At 41.6% G+C, this 15,475-nt stretch overlaps 1 protein-coding gene across 1 annotated transcript; it reads left to right on the top strand.

Annotated features, from left to right (window-relative positions):
- Positions 1-272: 272 nt before the first annotated feature.
- LOC115208032 (protein unc-119 homolog B) lies at positions 273-8,055 on the top strand. The gene is made up of 5 exons (XM_029775745.1): positions 273-599; positions 831-944; positions 1,111-1,210; positions 5,173-5,345; positions 7,276-8,055. Exons 1-5 carry the CDS (start codon positions 365-367, stop codon positions 7,389-7,391), a joined length of 738 nt encoding a protein of 245 aa, XP_029631605.1. The 5' UTR covers positions 273-364; the 3' UTR covers positions 7,392-8,055.
- Positions 8,056-15,475: the final 7,420 nt, after the last annotated feature.

Below are 15,475 nucleotides of genomic sequence, written 5' to 3'. Positions count from 1 at the left end.
TGTAGTCGCCATGGTTCAGTGTCTTTGCCCACCACATGCGTAAATCAATTTTGGCGCAATCTCTCCAAAAGACCTTTGCGCATAAAAGTCTGAGTGCGCGTTTAAGCAAGCATGTGTAACCTATTCCAGGTGTGGTACACATCCTGCCACCTAGTGTTATTCCTTTGAAAGTCCCCCTTTCACCTGCACTTGCGCTCTGAACAGTTGTCATGGCAACTGTACAGCATGTGCCTAAAAAAACAAGTGCTTGACCCATCAACGAGAAGCGGAGGTTCGTCAGTCGACAACTACGACGCCATCTTATTGCTTTAAGGTAGAGAGAGACAGAGACAGATAGACAAGGTTGCCATCATAGCTGGGAATTATGAGCGGAGCTAAAGCCCGCATCGACCCGCCTGTTGCTGCTGAGAATGTCTCGAGCGCCGGGCACAGTTCCGCGGCTCCTGCGCGGGAGCGCAAACCAAATGGAGGGGTTCTGAAGAGACTCAAGTCTCGGCGAAGCCAGGTTGATAGTAGGCCCGTCACAGAAGACGATCTGCGGACACAAGTTGGCCACATCACCCCTGAAGAGGTCCTAGGATTGCGGGTTGCTTCACGGGGTAGGCTATATCTATTTTCTGAACGATGCATTTATATACAGTGGCATTGAGTAATTGAGTGTGGCGTTGAGCATTGAGTGTGGCGTTGAGTAAAACTGGTACACGAATGTCTGTCTATTTACCTGCCTAGTCGCTATGATAGATGGATAGATCAGAAGATAGATCATTTTATTGCACTCTAGATCTTGTAAAACAGCCACTGAACACCCATAATCTGTATGTCCATCCCAGGGTACCTGTGTAAACCAGAGGACAACATCTTCAACATAGATTTCATTCGCTTTAAAATCAGAGACCTGGAGACAGGGACTGTGTTGTTTGAAATCGCCAAACCACCTCATACGGGTACAGTCCATATTCTCTCTCAGTTTGTGTGTGTGTGTCTGTGTATTACCGCTGTAGTATGTCTGACTAATATGATCATGTGTTTGTGTTTGTTGTATGTACTGGAAATCATCACCGTGCCATTGGTGTAAAAACAAATGGTGTGTGTTGTGTCTGTTGACCTCAGAGGAAGACGAGGAGAATGGAGAGGGAGACATGAGTGCCGGACGTTTCGTACGCTACCAGTTCACAGCAGCATTCCTACAACTGAGGACAGTGGGAGCCACGTGCGTTACTCTCTCTCTTTCAATTCAGTTTCAATTTAAGGGCTTTATTGGCATGGGAAACGTATGTTAACATTGTGTCAAAGCAAATGAAGTAGATAATAAACAAAAGTGAGAAAAAAAACAATAAAACTGTGCAGTAAACATTACTCTCACAAAAGTTCCAAAAGAATAAAGACATTTCAAATGTCATATTATGTGCAACTAGTTAAAGGGAAGATATATAAATATGGGTTGTATTTACAATACTGTTTGTTCTTCACTTTTGCCCTTTTCTTGTGGCAACAGGTCACAAATCTTGCTCCTGTGATGGCACACTTGTATTTCACTCAAATGGGGTGGCAGGTAGTCTAGTGATTAGAGCGTTGGGCCAGTAACCGAAAGGTTGCTGGGTCAAATTCCCAAGCTGACTAGGTAAAAACTGTTTTTCTGCCCCTGAACAAGGCAGTTAACTCACTGTTCCCCGGTAGGCCGTCATTGTAAATAAGAATTTGTTCTTAACTTACTTGCCTAGTTAAATAAAGGTCAAATAAATAAATATGGGAGTATATCAAAATTGGGTTTGTTTTCAAATTCTTTGTGGGTCTGTGTAATCTGATGGAAATATGTGTCTCTAATATGGTCATACATTTGGCAGGAGGTTAGGAAGTGCAGCTCAGTTTTCACCTAATTTTGTGGGCAGTGTGCACATAGCCTGTCTTCTCTTGAGAGCCAGGTCTGCCTACGGTGGCCTTTCTCAATAGCAAGGCTATGCTCACTGAGTCTGTACAGAGTCAAAGCTTTCCTTAAGTTTGGATCATTCACAATGGTCAGGTATTCTGCCACTGTGTACTCTCTGTTTAGGGCCAAATAGCATTCTCGTTATGTCCGGGTTTAAAAAAAAATAATTTGTGTATATATATATATTTTTTTTTTCTTTCCAATGTGTCAAGTAATTATCTTTTTGTTTTCTCATGATTTGGTTGGGTCTAATTGTGTTGCTGTCCTGCAGTCTGTTGGGTTTGTGAATAGAGCCCCAGGACCAGCTTGCTTAGGGGACTTTTCTCCAGGTTATCTCTCTGTAGGTGAGATTTTATAATGTCGTATGTTTTTCCCCCAACACCACTTTCCCTCAATTTGTATAGGAGACCCTCATGCCAAATTGAGTCGAAAGCTTTTTTGAAATCAACAAAGCATCAGAAGACTTTGCCTTTGTTTTGGTTTGTTTGTTTGTCATTTAGGGTGTGCAGGGTGAATACGTAGTCTGTCGTACGGTAATTTAGTAAAAAGCCAATTTGACATTTGCTCAATACATTGTTTTCACTGAGGAAATGTACCAGTCTGCTGTTAATGATAATGCAGAGGATTTTCCCAAGGTTGCTGTTGACGCATATCCCACGGTAGTTATTGGGGTCAAATTTGTCTCCACTTTCGTGGATTGGGGTGATCAGTCCTTGGTTCCAAATATTGGGAAAGATGCCAGAGCTAAGGATGATGTTTAAGTATAGCCAATTGAAATTTGTGGTCTGTATATTTTATAATTTCATTGAGGATACCATCAACACCACAGGCCTTTTTGGGTTGGAGGGTTTGTATTTTGTCCTGAAGTTCATTCAATGTAATTAGAGAATCCAGTGGGTTCTGGTAGTCTTTAAATAGTTGATTCTAAGATTTGTATTTGATCATGTATATGTTTTTGCTGTTTGTTCTTTGTTATAGAGAAGTGGTTTACCCATACATCTCAATTTGGGATAGATAACTCTTCGTGTTGTTTGTTTAGTGTTTTCCAATTTTCCCAGAAGTGGTTAGAGTCTATGGATTCTTCAATTACATTGAGCTGATTTCTGATGTGCTGTTCCTTCTTTTTCCGTGGTGTATTTCTGTATTGTTTTAGTGATTCACCATAGTGAAGGCGTAGGCTCAGGTTTTCTGGATCTCTATGGGTGGGTTGCACCAACATGGTTTAAATTAACCTAGGATTAGAGCAAATCTAGGTTTTGTAAATCTAGGTTTATAATTAATCAGAGATGTGTTGCACCACTTCATTTTAAATCTGGATCAGTAAATCTATGATTACCGGTATTAAACTATGATTAGTGACATGTTACACCAATATATGGGGTATTTCGTGAGTTGAAACGAAGTAGCTAGCCTACTTGACAAATGAGGCCACAAAGTTGCTGTTCCTTGATAAAATAATAACAATGTAACGTTAGAACTACTGCAACTCCATCGTGAAAGGTTCTCATGGGTTGGCTGATTTGAAATAAAATCCGTTCTTTGCCAGTACTAGAAAGAAAACTAGTTTGTTAGCTACTGTAGCTAGCAAGTTTATAAAATAAGCTAGCTAGCATACAATATTATTCATTATTGTCATTACTTAACGTTATTTAGCCATTTATTATTTGTCCGCTAGCCACCTGATCATGGCACGTCAAAGAACTTCAAATTTACAAAAAATAAAAAACTATTGCCGGAGCTGATGGAGGAATTTAGTAACGTACTGGAGGATAAAAAGTCAGACAGCACGACTGTCAAAAACAAGGAAGACACCTGGGCCATTTTATGCGACAAATGTAATGGATCGACACGGATTAAAGAGAAGAGGGATGAAAGCGTGCTGGAAAAAAGGTAAAAACGAAAGCCAAAAAGGATGCGGCAGAGGAGAGTCGGGGGCTATTTCAGACCGGAGCCGGAGGGGGGCCTCCGTCCAAGGGAATTGATCCTATCACCCAGAAGATATGCGAGATGGTTCCCCAGCAGTTTGCCTCTCTCCATAACCCCTATGATAACGACGGACAACTTGAAATATCAATGCCTATAATGCACGTTAAAACTAATGTTAATGCTACTTCACTACAATGTTACCGTTATCAGGCCCATTACAGCATGTTGCATAACATCATCATTCGTACCAAGGCTGGACATATCATAAGCCCCAATTCAATTGTTGTACAAAATGGGCATGTAAATAGCCTGCTAATAATGAGTTAATTATCATAAAACTCAACAGGATTCAACCTTGTTAATTTTCTTCAGTTTTCTGTTTGAAATTTTTTGATAGGGAAGCTGAGAGGTCAAATATACTGTTTAGGTTTTTCCTTTGGCTTTGATGCCTCATGATTGAGTATTGCTTTGTTCAAGTAGACTATGATTTTGCAGTGATCTGATACGGGTGTCAGTGGACTGACTGTGAACGCTCTAAGAGACTCTGGGTTGAGGTCAGTGATAAAGTAGTCTTACAGTACTACTGCCAAGAGATGAGCTATAGGTGTAACTACCGTAGGAGTCCCCTCGAAGCCTACAATTGACTATGTACATACCCAGCGTGCGACACAGCTGAGGAGTTGTGACCCGTTTTTGTTGGTTATGTTGTCGTAGTTGTGCCTAGGGGGGGGGCATATGGGGGAGGGAATGCTGTCACCTCCAGGTATGTGTTTGTCTTTCTGTGTGCTGAGGGTGTCAGGTTCTTGTCCAGTTCTGGCATTTAGGTCGCCACAGACTAGTACATGTCCCTGGGCCTGGAAATGATTGATTTACCCCCTCCAGGATGGAGAAGCTGTCTTCATTAAAGTATGGGTATTCTAGTGGGGCGATATAGGTAGCACACAGGAGAACATTTTTCTCTGTTGAGATAACTTACTTTCGAATTTCTAGCCAAATATAAAATGTTCCTCAGTTGATTAATTTCATAGAGTGAGTTAGGTCTGCTCTAAACCAAATTACCATAACCATACCCCCTGAGTCCCTTCCCTGTTTCACACCTGGTAGTTTGCTGGATGGGACTACCAGCTCTCTGTAACCTAGAGGGCAACCAGTGGGTCCATATCCTCTATACCATGTTTCTTGTAAGACACAGACACACACAGCACAGACAGCATAGTTTTCCTATCCACACGTTTACTCACGTACAGTACCTACTGCATGTTTACCCCCTTTCTGTCGGTCTGTCTGTCTGTCTGTCTCTCTCTCTGTCTGTGTGTCAGAGTGGAGTTTACAGTTGGCACCCGGCCTCTGAACAGCTTCAGGATGATTGAGAGGCACTACTTCAGGGATCACCTCCTGAAGAGCTTTGACTTTGACTTCGGCTTCTGTATCCCAAACAGCCGCAATACCTGCGAACACATCTACGAGTTCCCTCAGTTGTCCGAGAGCTTGGGTGAGTTTTACATCCCAACCATTAGTCAATTAAGCACTTTGTTACTGATGTTTTTTTGAAAAGTGCTACATAATTAAATAATGTAGGAGTAAATAAGTAGAATGTGTACATTACGTTTACAGTTGAAGTTGGAAGTTTACATACACTTAGGTTGGAGTCATTAAAACTTGGTTTTACAACCACTCCACATATTTCTTGTTAACAAGAGTCGGTTAGGACATCTACTTTGTGCATGACACAAGTAATTTTTCCAACAATTGTTTACAGACAGATTATTTCACTTATAATTCACCATATCACAATTCCAGTTGGTCATAAGTTTACATACATTAAGTTGACTGTGCCTTTAAACAGCTTGGAAAATTCCAGAAAATGATGTCATGACTTTAGAAGCTTCTAATAGGCTAATTGACATCACTTGAGTCAATTGGAGGTGTACCTGTGAATGTATTTCAAGGCCTACCTTCAAACACAGTGCCTCTTTGCTTGGCATCATGGGAAAATCAAAAGAAATCAGCCAAGACCTCAGAAAAATAATTGTAGACCTCCACAAGTCTGGTTCATCTTTGGGAGCAATTACCAAATGCCTGAAGGTACCACATTCATCTGTACAAACAATAGTACGCAAGTATAAACACCATGGGACCACACAGCCGTCATACCATTCAGGAAGGAGATGCGTTCTGTCTCCTAGAGATGACCGTACTTTGGTGTGAAAAGTGCAAATCAATCCCAGAACAACCGCAAAAGACCTTGTGAAGATGCTGGAGGAAACAAGTACAAAAGTATCTATATCCACAGTCAAACGAGTCCTATATCGACATAACCTGAAAGGCCGCTCAGCAAGGAAGAAGCCACTGCTCCAAAACGTCATAAAAAAGCCAGAATACGGTTTGCAACTGCACATGGGGACAAAGATCGTAATTTTTAGGAGAAATGTCCTCTGGTCTGATGAGACAAAAATATAACTGTTTGGCCATAATGACCATCGTTATGTTTGGAGGAAAAGGGGGAGGCTTGCAAGCCAAAGAACACCATCCCAACCGTGAAGCACGGGTGTGGCAGCATCATGTTGTGGGGGTGATTTGCTGTAGGGGGACTGGTGCACTTCACAAAATAAATAGCATCATGAAGGAGGAAAATTATGTGGATATATTGAAGCAACATCTCAAGTCAGGAAGTTAAAGCTTGGTCGCAAATGGGTCTTCCAAATGGACAATGACCTCAAGCATACTTCCAAAGTTGTGTTAAAATGGCTTAAGGACAACAAAGTCAAGATACTGGAGTGGCCATCACAAAGCTCTGACCTCAATCCTATAGAAAATGTGTGGGCAGAACTGGAAAAAGCGTGTGTGACAAGGAGGCCTACAAACCTGACTCAGTTACACCAGCTCTGTCAGGAGGAATGGGCCAAAATTCACCCAACTTATTGTGGGAAGCTTGTGGTAGGCTACCCGAAACATTTGCCCCAAGTTCAACAATTGAAAGGCAATGCTAACAAATACTAATTGAGTGTATGTAAACTTCTGACCCACTTGAAATGTGATAAAAGAAATAAAAGCTTAAATAAATCATTCTCTCTACTATTATTCTGACATTTCACATTCTTAAAATAAAGTGGTGATCCTAACTGACCTAAGACAGGGAATTTGTACTAGGATTAAATGTCAGGAATTGTGAAAAACTGAGTTCAAATGTATTTGGCTAACGTGTATGTAAACTTCCGACTTCAACTGTAATTATTCGAGGAACAGAATCAGAACCAGGAACGAAAGTGATCTATACTGTTCCGGAATAGAACCATTATTTGACTTCAACTGTATGTTGAAATGCAATCATTTACTGAAGGAAATGCACATCACCTTTTGAATACATTATCCAGACATTGGAATAACATGTGAAATACAGAATAATAAATGTTCCCTTCCAGTTCGTCAGATGGTGGAACATCCCTACGAGACGAGATCGGACAGCTTCTACTTTGTCGACAACAGACTGGTCATGCACAACAAGGCAGACTACGCTTATAACGGGGGCAGGCATTGAGTGTGTGTGTGTGTGCGTGCGTGCGTGCGTGCGTGTGTGTGTGTGTGTGTGTGCGCGTGCATGCTGTGCCCAAGCCTATACTCACACAAACAGACTCTCCCCCGAGTATTGATTACTGTAAGTTAAAAAGCCGTTATTGTCATGGTATAGCTGTATAGTATGGAAAAGTTTAAAAACAGCAGGACAGAGCCGCATAGAGCCACATAGACTACTGGCAGTAGTATGGCAAAACTCTGCCAATAGTGCTTTCTCTGTACCACCAAAAGGAAGCAGGTTGAACCCCAATGATGTGTCTCAACGAACCAAATGGTTGGTTTAGTGTGTAGTTGGACAGTTGATGTACTGTGCCCTCCTTGGCTTTTAGGGGAAAGCATATTCCCCACTTTTGTTGAACCATGAGAAGCACTAGTTTCCCTCCAAATTCAGCTTTTTAGGAGTGAGTCATACCCGTAAAGGACCCAACAATGACCACACACACAGGCAGGCAGACAAACAATCTTTCTCTCTTTCTCTCCCTATTTCTATTTCTCTATCGTAACCTGCTGTGCTCAGGCCCACACTCCACTCTGGAAATATAATTAAGATGGGAATGGGGTAGACATCCACACACTCACACACTCACTGTCAAATACACATGTTGTGGGGTTGCTTTGCTGCAGGAGGGACTGATGCACGTCACAAAATAGATGGCATCATGAGGAAAGAAAATTATGTGGATATATTGAAGCAAAATCTCAAGACATCAGTCAGGAATTTAAAGCTTGGTCGCAAATGGGTCTTCCAAATGGACAATGACCCCAAGCGTATTTCCAAAGTTGTGGCAAAATGGCTTAAGGACAACCAAGTCAAGGTATTGGAGTGGCCATCACAAAGCCCTGACCTCAATCCCATAGAAAATGTGTGGGCAGAACTGAAATAGCGTGTGCAAGCAAGGAGGCCTACAAACCTGACTCAGTTACACCAGCTCTGTCAGGAGGAATGGGCCAAAATTCACCCAACTTATTGTGGGAAGCTTGTGGAAGGCTACCCAAAACGTTTGACCCAAGTTCAATAATTGAAAGGCAATACTACCAAATACTAATTGAGTGTATGTAAACTTCTGACCCCCTGGGAATGTGATAAAATAAATAAAAGCTGAAATAAATCATTCTCTCTACTATTATTCTGACATTTCACATTCTTAAAATAAAGTGGTGATCCTAACTGACCTAAGACAGGGAATTTGTACTAGGATTAAATGTCAGGAATTGTGAAAAACTGAGTTCAAATGTATTTGGCTAACGTGTATGTAAACTTCCGACTTCAACTGTAATTATTCGAGGAACAGAATCAGAACCAGGAACGAAAGTGATCTATACTGTTCCGGAATAGAACCATTATTTGAAAAGCATGGGAACCGGTTAATAACATTCTTCTTTGTTCCGGGCATTTTTTTCCATTCCTACAAAAATTGCAACAAAGCGCCTATGCAAAGCCCTCACTCTGTTACTCAGAAACGTATTCCAGAGTCTGCCTGCCTGCTGGAAATCTTTGCCAGTTTGTGTGCATGTTTAGGCTACCTGCCCCTTCCCAACCGAAGCATAGGTTACTGTAGGCTACTTACGACGTTATAAGCGTGATTCAGAAATTAGGGAGAGAGATTTTTTTATTAGAGAAGAATGGATTAACCTTTTCAATGCTGGTTAAGGATACTATAGTTATACCGTTTCACATTGGATTTATTAACTACAAAAGATAAGACGTGTTTTTAATTCTAGTGCTGCTCTGCACACACAAGCTTGTTAGCTAATGTTATTTCTGGTCCAACATTAAGCCAACTCTCTGAAGTTCAAAGACATTCAAAGTTCCCCTCCGTAGGTATAATTATACCTCCTGCGTAGGTATAATTCTGTGGGCCTAATTCAGATAATGCATGTCATGACAAGATGCCCTTCAAACCAGGCCTCCTACACTTGTCCATAGTGACTGGCAGCACAGTGTGTGTGTTTGTCTTTCATTATGATTAAACCATGCTGTTACGACAAAAGACAATTTGCTTTTAACGACTTTCCTATAAAGATGAAATAGCTTATCCGCTCCATCGCAAGCTGCTCTATCCACACTGATTGGTGAAGTAATTTGATGTCGAAATAAAAGAACAGAAAGGAACTATATAACCCGGTGCTTTTTTGGGGTTCGAACCGGTTCAAACTTTATTTTGCTGGTCGGAATAGTGGAACGGACCCCCCAAAAATGTGTATTCTGTTCAGAACGAAACCATTGGAAAATAATTTGGGTTCCAACCCCTGCTTCACAACAAGGTGATTTGAATGTACGTTTACATTCAAATCAAGAAAAAAAATCTAAAGCAGTGAAAGTCACAGGTTGTAAAATAACTAGAACTTACATTTTTATGTACACAAATATGTCCTTTATTTTTTGTGTCTGGTTGTTTTGAAAGGCACTTAAAAAATACATAGCCTTAATTTTATTTATATAAACTGAGAAGACAGCTCTGATCAGAAATGTTTTTCACAGTCAATAATTAGATATGCAGTCATGTAGGATACAGTGTATTACTAAACTCTTGATTGTATTAATATGTCAGGTTAATACTTTTATCATGTTTTAAAGTAAAATGTTGTAGTGTTTTGGATTGTTTCCTCTAGAAACACCAAAAGCACGTGTGGCATAAAAATGTGTGAAATATGTGGAAATTTAAAGGAATTGGTGATTGATCTTTGTTAGATAGCAATGAAATGGTGTATTATTGTGTATTTTGTTAACTACTGGTGTCCAGGATAAAGTGTGTAGTTGTATGAAATTAAAATGTTGTCAAAAATAAATAAACAAATATACTGTATGTGCATTTTCAAATTAATTTGATGAGGTGCAGCAGTGCTTCAGCAATGCCATTCATTCCATCAACCTGTAAGATGTGTGTTACCAGATTGTGTAAGCACCCTTTTCTAGGGAGAGAGTAGTGTAACGGCTGGTGTTGGCCACGAGGGGGAGTCATGGGACAAGAAAGAAACAAGACAGACGTCTGTTTTGGCGAATGGAAACATACTGTACTACAAGAACAATTACTAAAGGCACAATCTGTTGAAATGTAATTTAAATGAATGAAACATAACCATTGATAACCATTAAATCAAATCAAATTGTATTTTCCACATGAACTGAATACAACAGGTATTCCTTACCATGAAATGCTTACTTACGAGCACTTAACCAACAATGCAGAGTTTTTAAAAAGTCATTAAGAAACATCTGCTAAATAAACTAGAGAAAAAATAGTAACACAATAAAATAACAATAAAAAGGCTATATACAAGGTGTACCGGTCAATATTCAGGGGTACAGTTTAGTTGAGGTAATATGCACATGCAGGTAGTGACTATGCGTAAAAAATAAAAAGAGTAGCAGCAGCGTCTGTGAAGGAATATGTGTTGGCGTGTCAGTCTAGTATGTGTGAGTGTGTGGTTAGAGTCCAGTGCGTGTACATCAAGCCTGTGCAAGAGAGTTAGTGCAAAAAATGAGGGGGTCAATGCAAATAGTCTGGGTAGCCATTTGATTAACTGTTCAGCTGTCTTATGGCTCGGGGGTAGAAGCTGTTAAGGCACCTTTTTGTCCCAGACTTGGCGCTCCGGTACGGCTTGCAATAGCACAGATAACAGTCTAGACTTGGGTGGCTCGAGTCTGACAATGTTTAGGGCCTTCCTCTGACACTGCCTGGTATAGAGGTCCTGGATGGCAGGAAGCTTGGCCTCAGTGATGTACTGGGCTGTACGCACTACCCTCTGTAGCACCTTGCGGTCGGATGCCGAGCAATTGCCATACCAAGCGGTGATGCAACCAATCAGGATGCTCTCGATGGTGCAGCTGTATCATTTTTTGAGGATTTGAGGTTCCATGACAAATCTTTTCAGCCTCCTGAGGAATAGGCGTTGTCGTGCGCGCTTCACGACTCAGTTGGTGTGTTTCGACCGTGATAGGTCCTTAGGTCCAAAGCATTTCATGGCCTACATATGGGACTGCTACTGGGCAGTAGTCATATAGGCAGGTTACCTTGGCGTTGTTGGACACAGGGACTATGGTGGTCTGCTTGAAACATGTAGGTATTACAGACTGGGTCAGGGAGAGCTTGAAAATGTCAGTGAAGCTGGCTCAGCGCATGCTCTGAGTACGCGTCCTGGTAATCCATCTGGCCCTGCGGCCTTGCGAATGTTAACCTGTTTAAAAGTCTTACATCGGCTACGGAGACGTAATCACACAGTTGTCCGGAACAGCTGGTGATCAGCAGCCCGTAAAACAGCAGCCATCCCCTCCGGCGAGATTCTATCATAACTCAAAATGTATGGTCGTACACATTTTATTTAGATGTAGCTTATTATTATAATAAGATGGCAAATACAGATTGTGTTACAGGAGAATTTCGTAAAGGGACACATTTTGGAATAGAGTATCCTATTCTGTGATTTTGTGGAACAGTTACCCCAGCTATGTTAGTCCTCTGGGACTTTAAACAAAACCTCCCTTTTTCTCACTCTTTATTTTCTTATCTGTATGTACGGCTCTACATCTTCCCCTTTCTCCGTTCCCCCTCTCTTTCTTTGTATCTCTTTCCACCTCTCTAACTCATGTCCAAATCTCATTCGTTCTCTTCCCTCATCTCCCAGCCCTCTCTCCACACCTCTTTGCTCCGCCCTCCCTCCTCCTCTCTCTCTCGCTCTGTTTTTCCTTTCTTTCTTCCTCTCTCACCTGGTAACCAGACCTCTGGAGAGGAGTGTTGAGTTTCCACTTTCCCAGAGAAGACAATCTGAGCCTCACAAAATCCTCACAATGGAGCTCTCCCTAGTCTCCTCTTTCACTCTCTCCCCTGTCACTTTCTGTTGAATGGTTTTATTTTCATTTTAGTATGTGTGTGTGAATTGTCACACATTCGTTCTGTCTGTTTGATAAGTTATTAAACTTCATGTTGCACTTCCGGTTCGGTCCACAAGATGGCCCCTCCAGCTGAACTGCCCCTGTTAATATTGAAATGTGGTCATAGATATTATTACTGCATTTTGCCAAATGAGTGACCAAAACCTAAACTGCAGAAGAGTTTCTGCAATCGTCAGTGATATTACCAGACAATTTCTGTTCCTGTTGATTTTGCCATCTGATATTTCCTGACTGGTGAGGTCACACAAAAGGCTTTGCCTGAGGGCCACATTACCATGGTGAAAGGTAAGAGGGGTTAGATGTAAATATACAAGCTCATGCTACATGTTGGAATACACAACATTTACAGCATTTGTTACCTCTCTTGCTCTCTTCTAAATGCCATCTCTCTCTCTCTCTCTCATACTGTATACACACAGACACACACACACACACAATCAATCAAACAACAAAGCAGGACACAGTCAAACTGTAGGCTTCTGAATCAGATAGCTCAATCTGCCCTTTCTCCATAAATCAATAACCATGGGCTTCTATGCAGGGTTTGTTTATTATGGTTCCTGATAGGCATCCGCCATTGCTTTCAACCCTATTCCTTCTGGTTGGGATCAGTGCAGATAAAGGAGAGGAGACAAGGAGAGGTAGCCACTGTTGATTATTGAGATACACCCCCATGTCTTTGCTTTTGCAGTGAAGCGGACGAGGGGACAGTCGTATCCTATAAATAGAAGGGAGGAATGGCGTTGATGGGCCCTGTGGATGGAAGTGGGGGGGGGAGTGGAAAAAGGATTAAAAGAGATACAGGGCCATATTCCGACTTCACGTGTGTGTGTGTGTGTGTGTGTGTGTGTGTGTGTGTGTGTGTGTGTGTGTGTGTGTGTGTGTGTGTGTGTCTTTGGCAAAGGTGCTTTGTAGATGAGCAGTGTGGATTTTGCCACTGGGCAAAGTCTTTCCTCTGAAGGTCCCTATGGGAGGAGTTTCTGATCTGACCGATTATTAACATTGTTTGGTGGTTGATCTGTCACTTGTTCATTGGTCAAGACCAATACTTCCCGATATTCTCATTTCGAGACTGCATTGACCATGTGACCAATGACCAAAGACATTGTTGTAATGTCAAGTACATAATGATGGGCTAACATCTAAGCAACATTGTACATGGTTATTACTATGTCAAGAAAACGGGAATTTCCTGCTCTAGTACAATGGTTAACCAAAGGTAAATGGTCTGATGTATAATGTTTGCTTAACCTGAAGATGCCGGTGCCTTAGTGGTAGATACGTGCCCAGGCCTGAAAGTTATCATGAACCACAGAACTAAGGATATGTCAAATCCTTTTTCAACAAGCAAACACATTCTATTGACATTGTCTTCTTTTCCAAAGATAATGTAGCTGATAGCAAGCCTATTGCTCAAGTGCAACATGCTCCTAGGACAGCTAATAGTGCAAATGAGGTTGGTCAATGTATAGAAATTACATTATTGGTTGGTTGGTTGGTTGGGAGTGACTATAATGCAATAAGTAAGACAATGATGGATACAACGTTTCCCTAATGGTGCCTTGTTTCCCATAACCATTGTCTTTGTGGTATATATTCAAGGTAAATGTTAGGGCTGTGCTGCATTGTAACTGGAAGCCTCTGTTGTGTGTGTGGTTGTGTGGGAGTGTGTGTTTGTGTGTGTTACTCCCAGTCTCTTATTTTGAAAGAATGGGCAACTAAAATAACCACCTAGTTGTAAAATAATGTGCGAACAACCCCTTTCCTTCCCTCCCCATATCAATCCAGTTTATAAATATCGTACTGGTGAGATTAAACCTTTACCAACCGTTGAAGCTGTCTGAAGCCTTCCTCTTAATCTCACCCTTCCTCTGTCTTTCTCTCCTCCCTTTGTCTCGTTCCCTTGCCACACCTTCCCCTGTGGATGGAGGGATTGCGATAGCAGGAGAACAGAGGTGGAGCTCTTTGCGCTAGCAGCACAGGTGTGCTTGTTTACTTCACTCCTTCTCCTAAAGCCTACTCTTCAGTTCCTCCTCTTGCCACCTGCCAGGTGAAAAATACCCTGAGCAAAGGGAATGGCTTGTTTCCTCTTGTTGTCTTCTTGGTCTATTGCAGCATTTCCCAAACTCAGTCCTTGGGACTCAGTCCTCAGTCCTTGGGGTGCACATGTTGGTTTTTGCTCTAACACTACACAGCTGATTCATGTGATCAAAGCTTGATGATTATGTTATTATTTGAATCAGCTGTGTAGTGCTAGTGCTAGGGCTAAAACTAAAACGTGCAGCCCTTGGGGACCCGAGGACCGAGTTTGGGTAACCCTGGTCTATTGGCTTCCTCCCAGGTACCCAAAGCAGGCAGAGACTTCCTGACGTGCGGTGAACGTACAACACAGTGGCATTGGCCAAGTGATTTGGGAGGGAAATCGCTCACTCAGAAAAAAATGTGCATTTCCCTGCTTCTGTTTATTTAAACGGCAAAAGGTACAAAATCCTGAGAAAGGCTTGCACAGAATATCAGGGCCGGTTTCCCAAAAGCATCTTCAAGGCTAAGTTCATTGTTAGAACCTTCATAAGAACATCGATAAATCTCTGAGCTGTTTCCCAAGCTGCACTTGAAATCACTCGTAAAATAATGCTTGCCTCAGACCACTCGTAGAACAGCTAAGTGCGTCGTTCAATGCTTTTTTGCCCTCCCGCGTCACTTTATACACAGAAAATCCCCGCTAAACATAGAATTACGTGGTTTATCCGTCTCTGTGACTGCCGATAACTTCAGAACACAGTTGACTACAAATACAAAGTTGCCAATGTCTTCGCAATAGATACAAACATGAAATGAAAACCGAGATGACTGCATTAAAATATAAACCGTGGGCTATAGGCCTATTTCAATCACATTTCATGTTCAATCAACTGAGTTCTATGTTGCTACTTGTAGGTTATTGTCTGTAATTTGTCTCAATATATTTAATGATGTGAAATATATATTTTCATGAGTTAGTGCATTTCATTGGGTAAGCATTATACTGTAATAAGCCACCTCAATATTTGCAGCCGTATGTGGTAATATCTCTCGAGGAGCTGATCCGTCGTCAGTATTGTGGAATAATTCTAATGTTAAGGAAAGATTTGAATGGAGAAAGCTGATCCGAGAGC

This window comes from Salmo trutta, chromosome 14 (assembly GCF_901001165.1).
Source record: "Salmo trutta chromosome 14, fSalTru1.1, whole genome shotgun sequence".
NCBI lineage: Eukaryota > Metazoa > Chordata > Actinopteri > Salmoniformes > Salmonidae > Salmo > Salmo trutta.
Note: the sequence above shows the minus strand (reverse complement) of the source record. Positions and strands in the feature narration are given on the sequence as shown.

Coding starts and splice junctions, on each gene's coding strand:
- LOC115208032 (XM_029775745.1), top strand. CDS start 365: ATGAGCGGAGCTAAAGCCCGCATCGACCCGCCTGTTGCTGCTGAGAAT. Junction 1,211..5,172: donor CTGAGGACAGTGGGAGCCAC/GTGCGTTACTCT, acceptor TCTGTGTGTCAG/AGTGGAGTTTACAGTTGGCA. Junction 5,346..7,275: donor TCAGTTGTCCGAGAGCTTGG/GTGAGTTTTACA, acceptor GTTCCCTTCCAG/TTCGTCAGATGGTGGAACAT.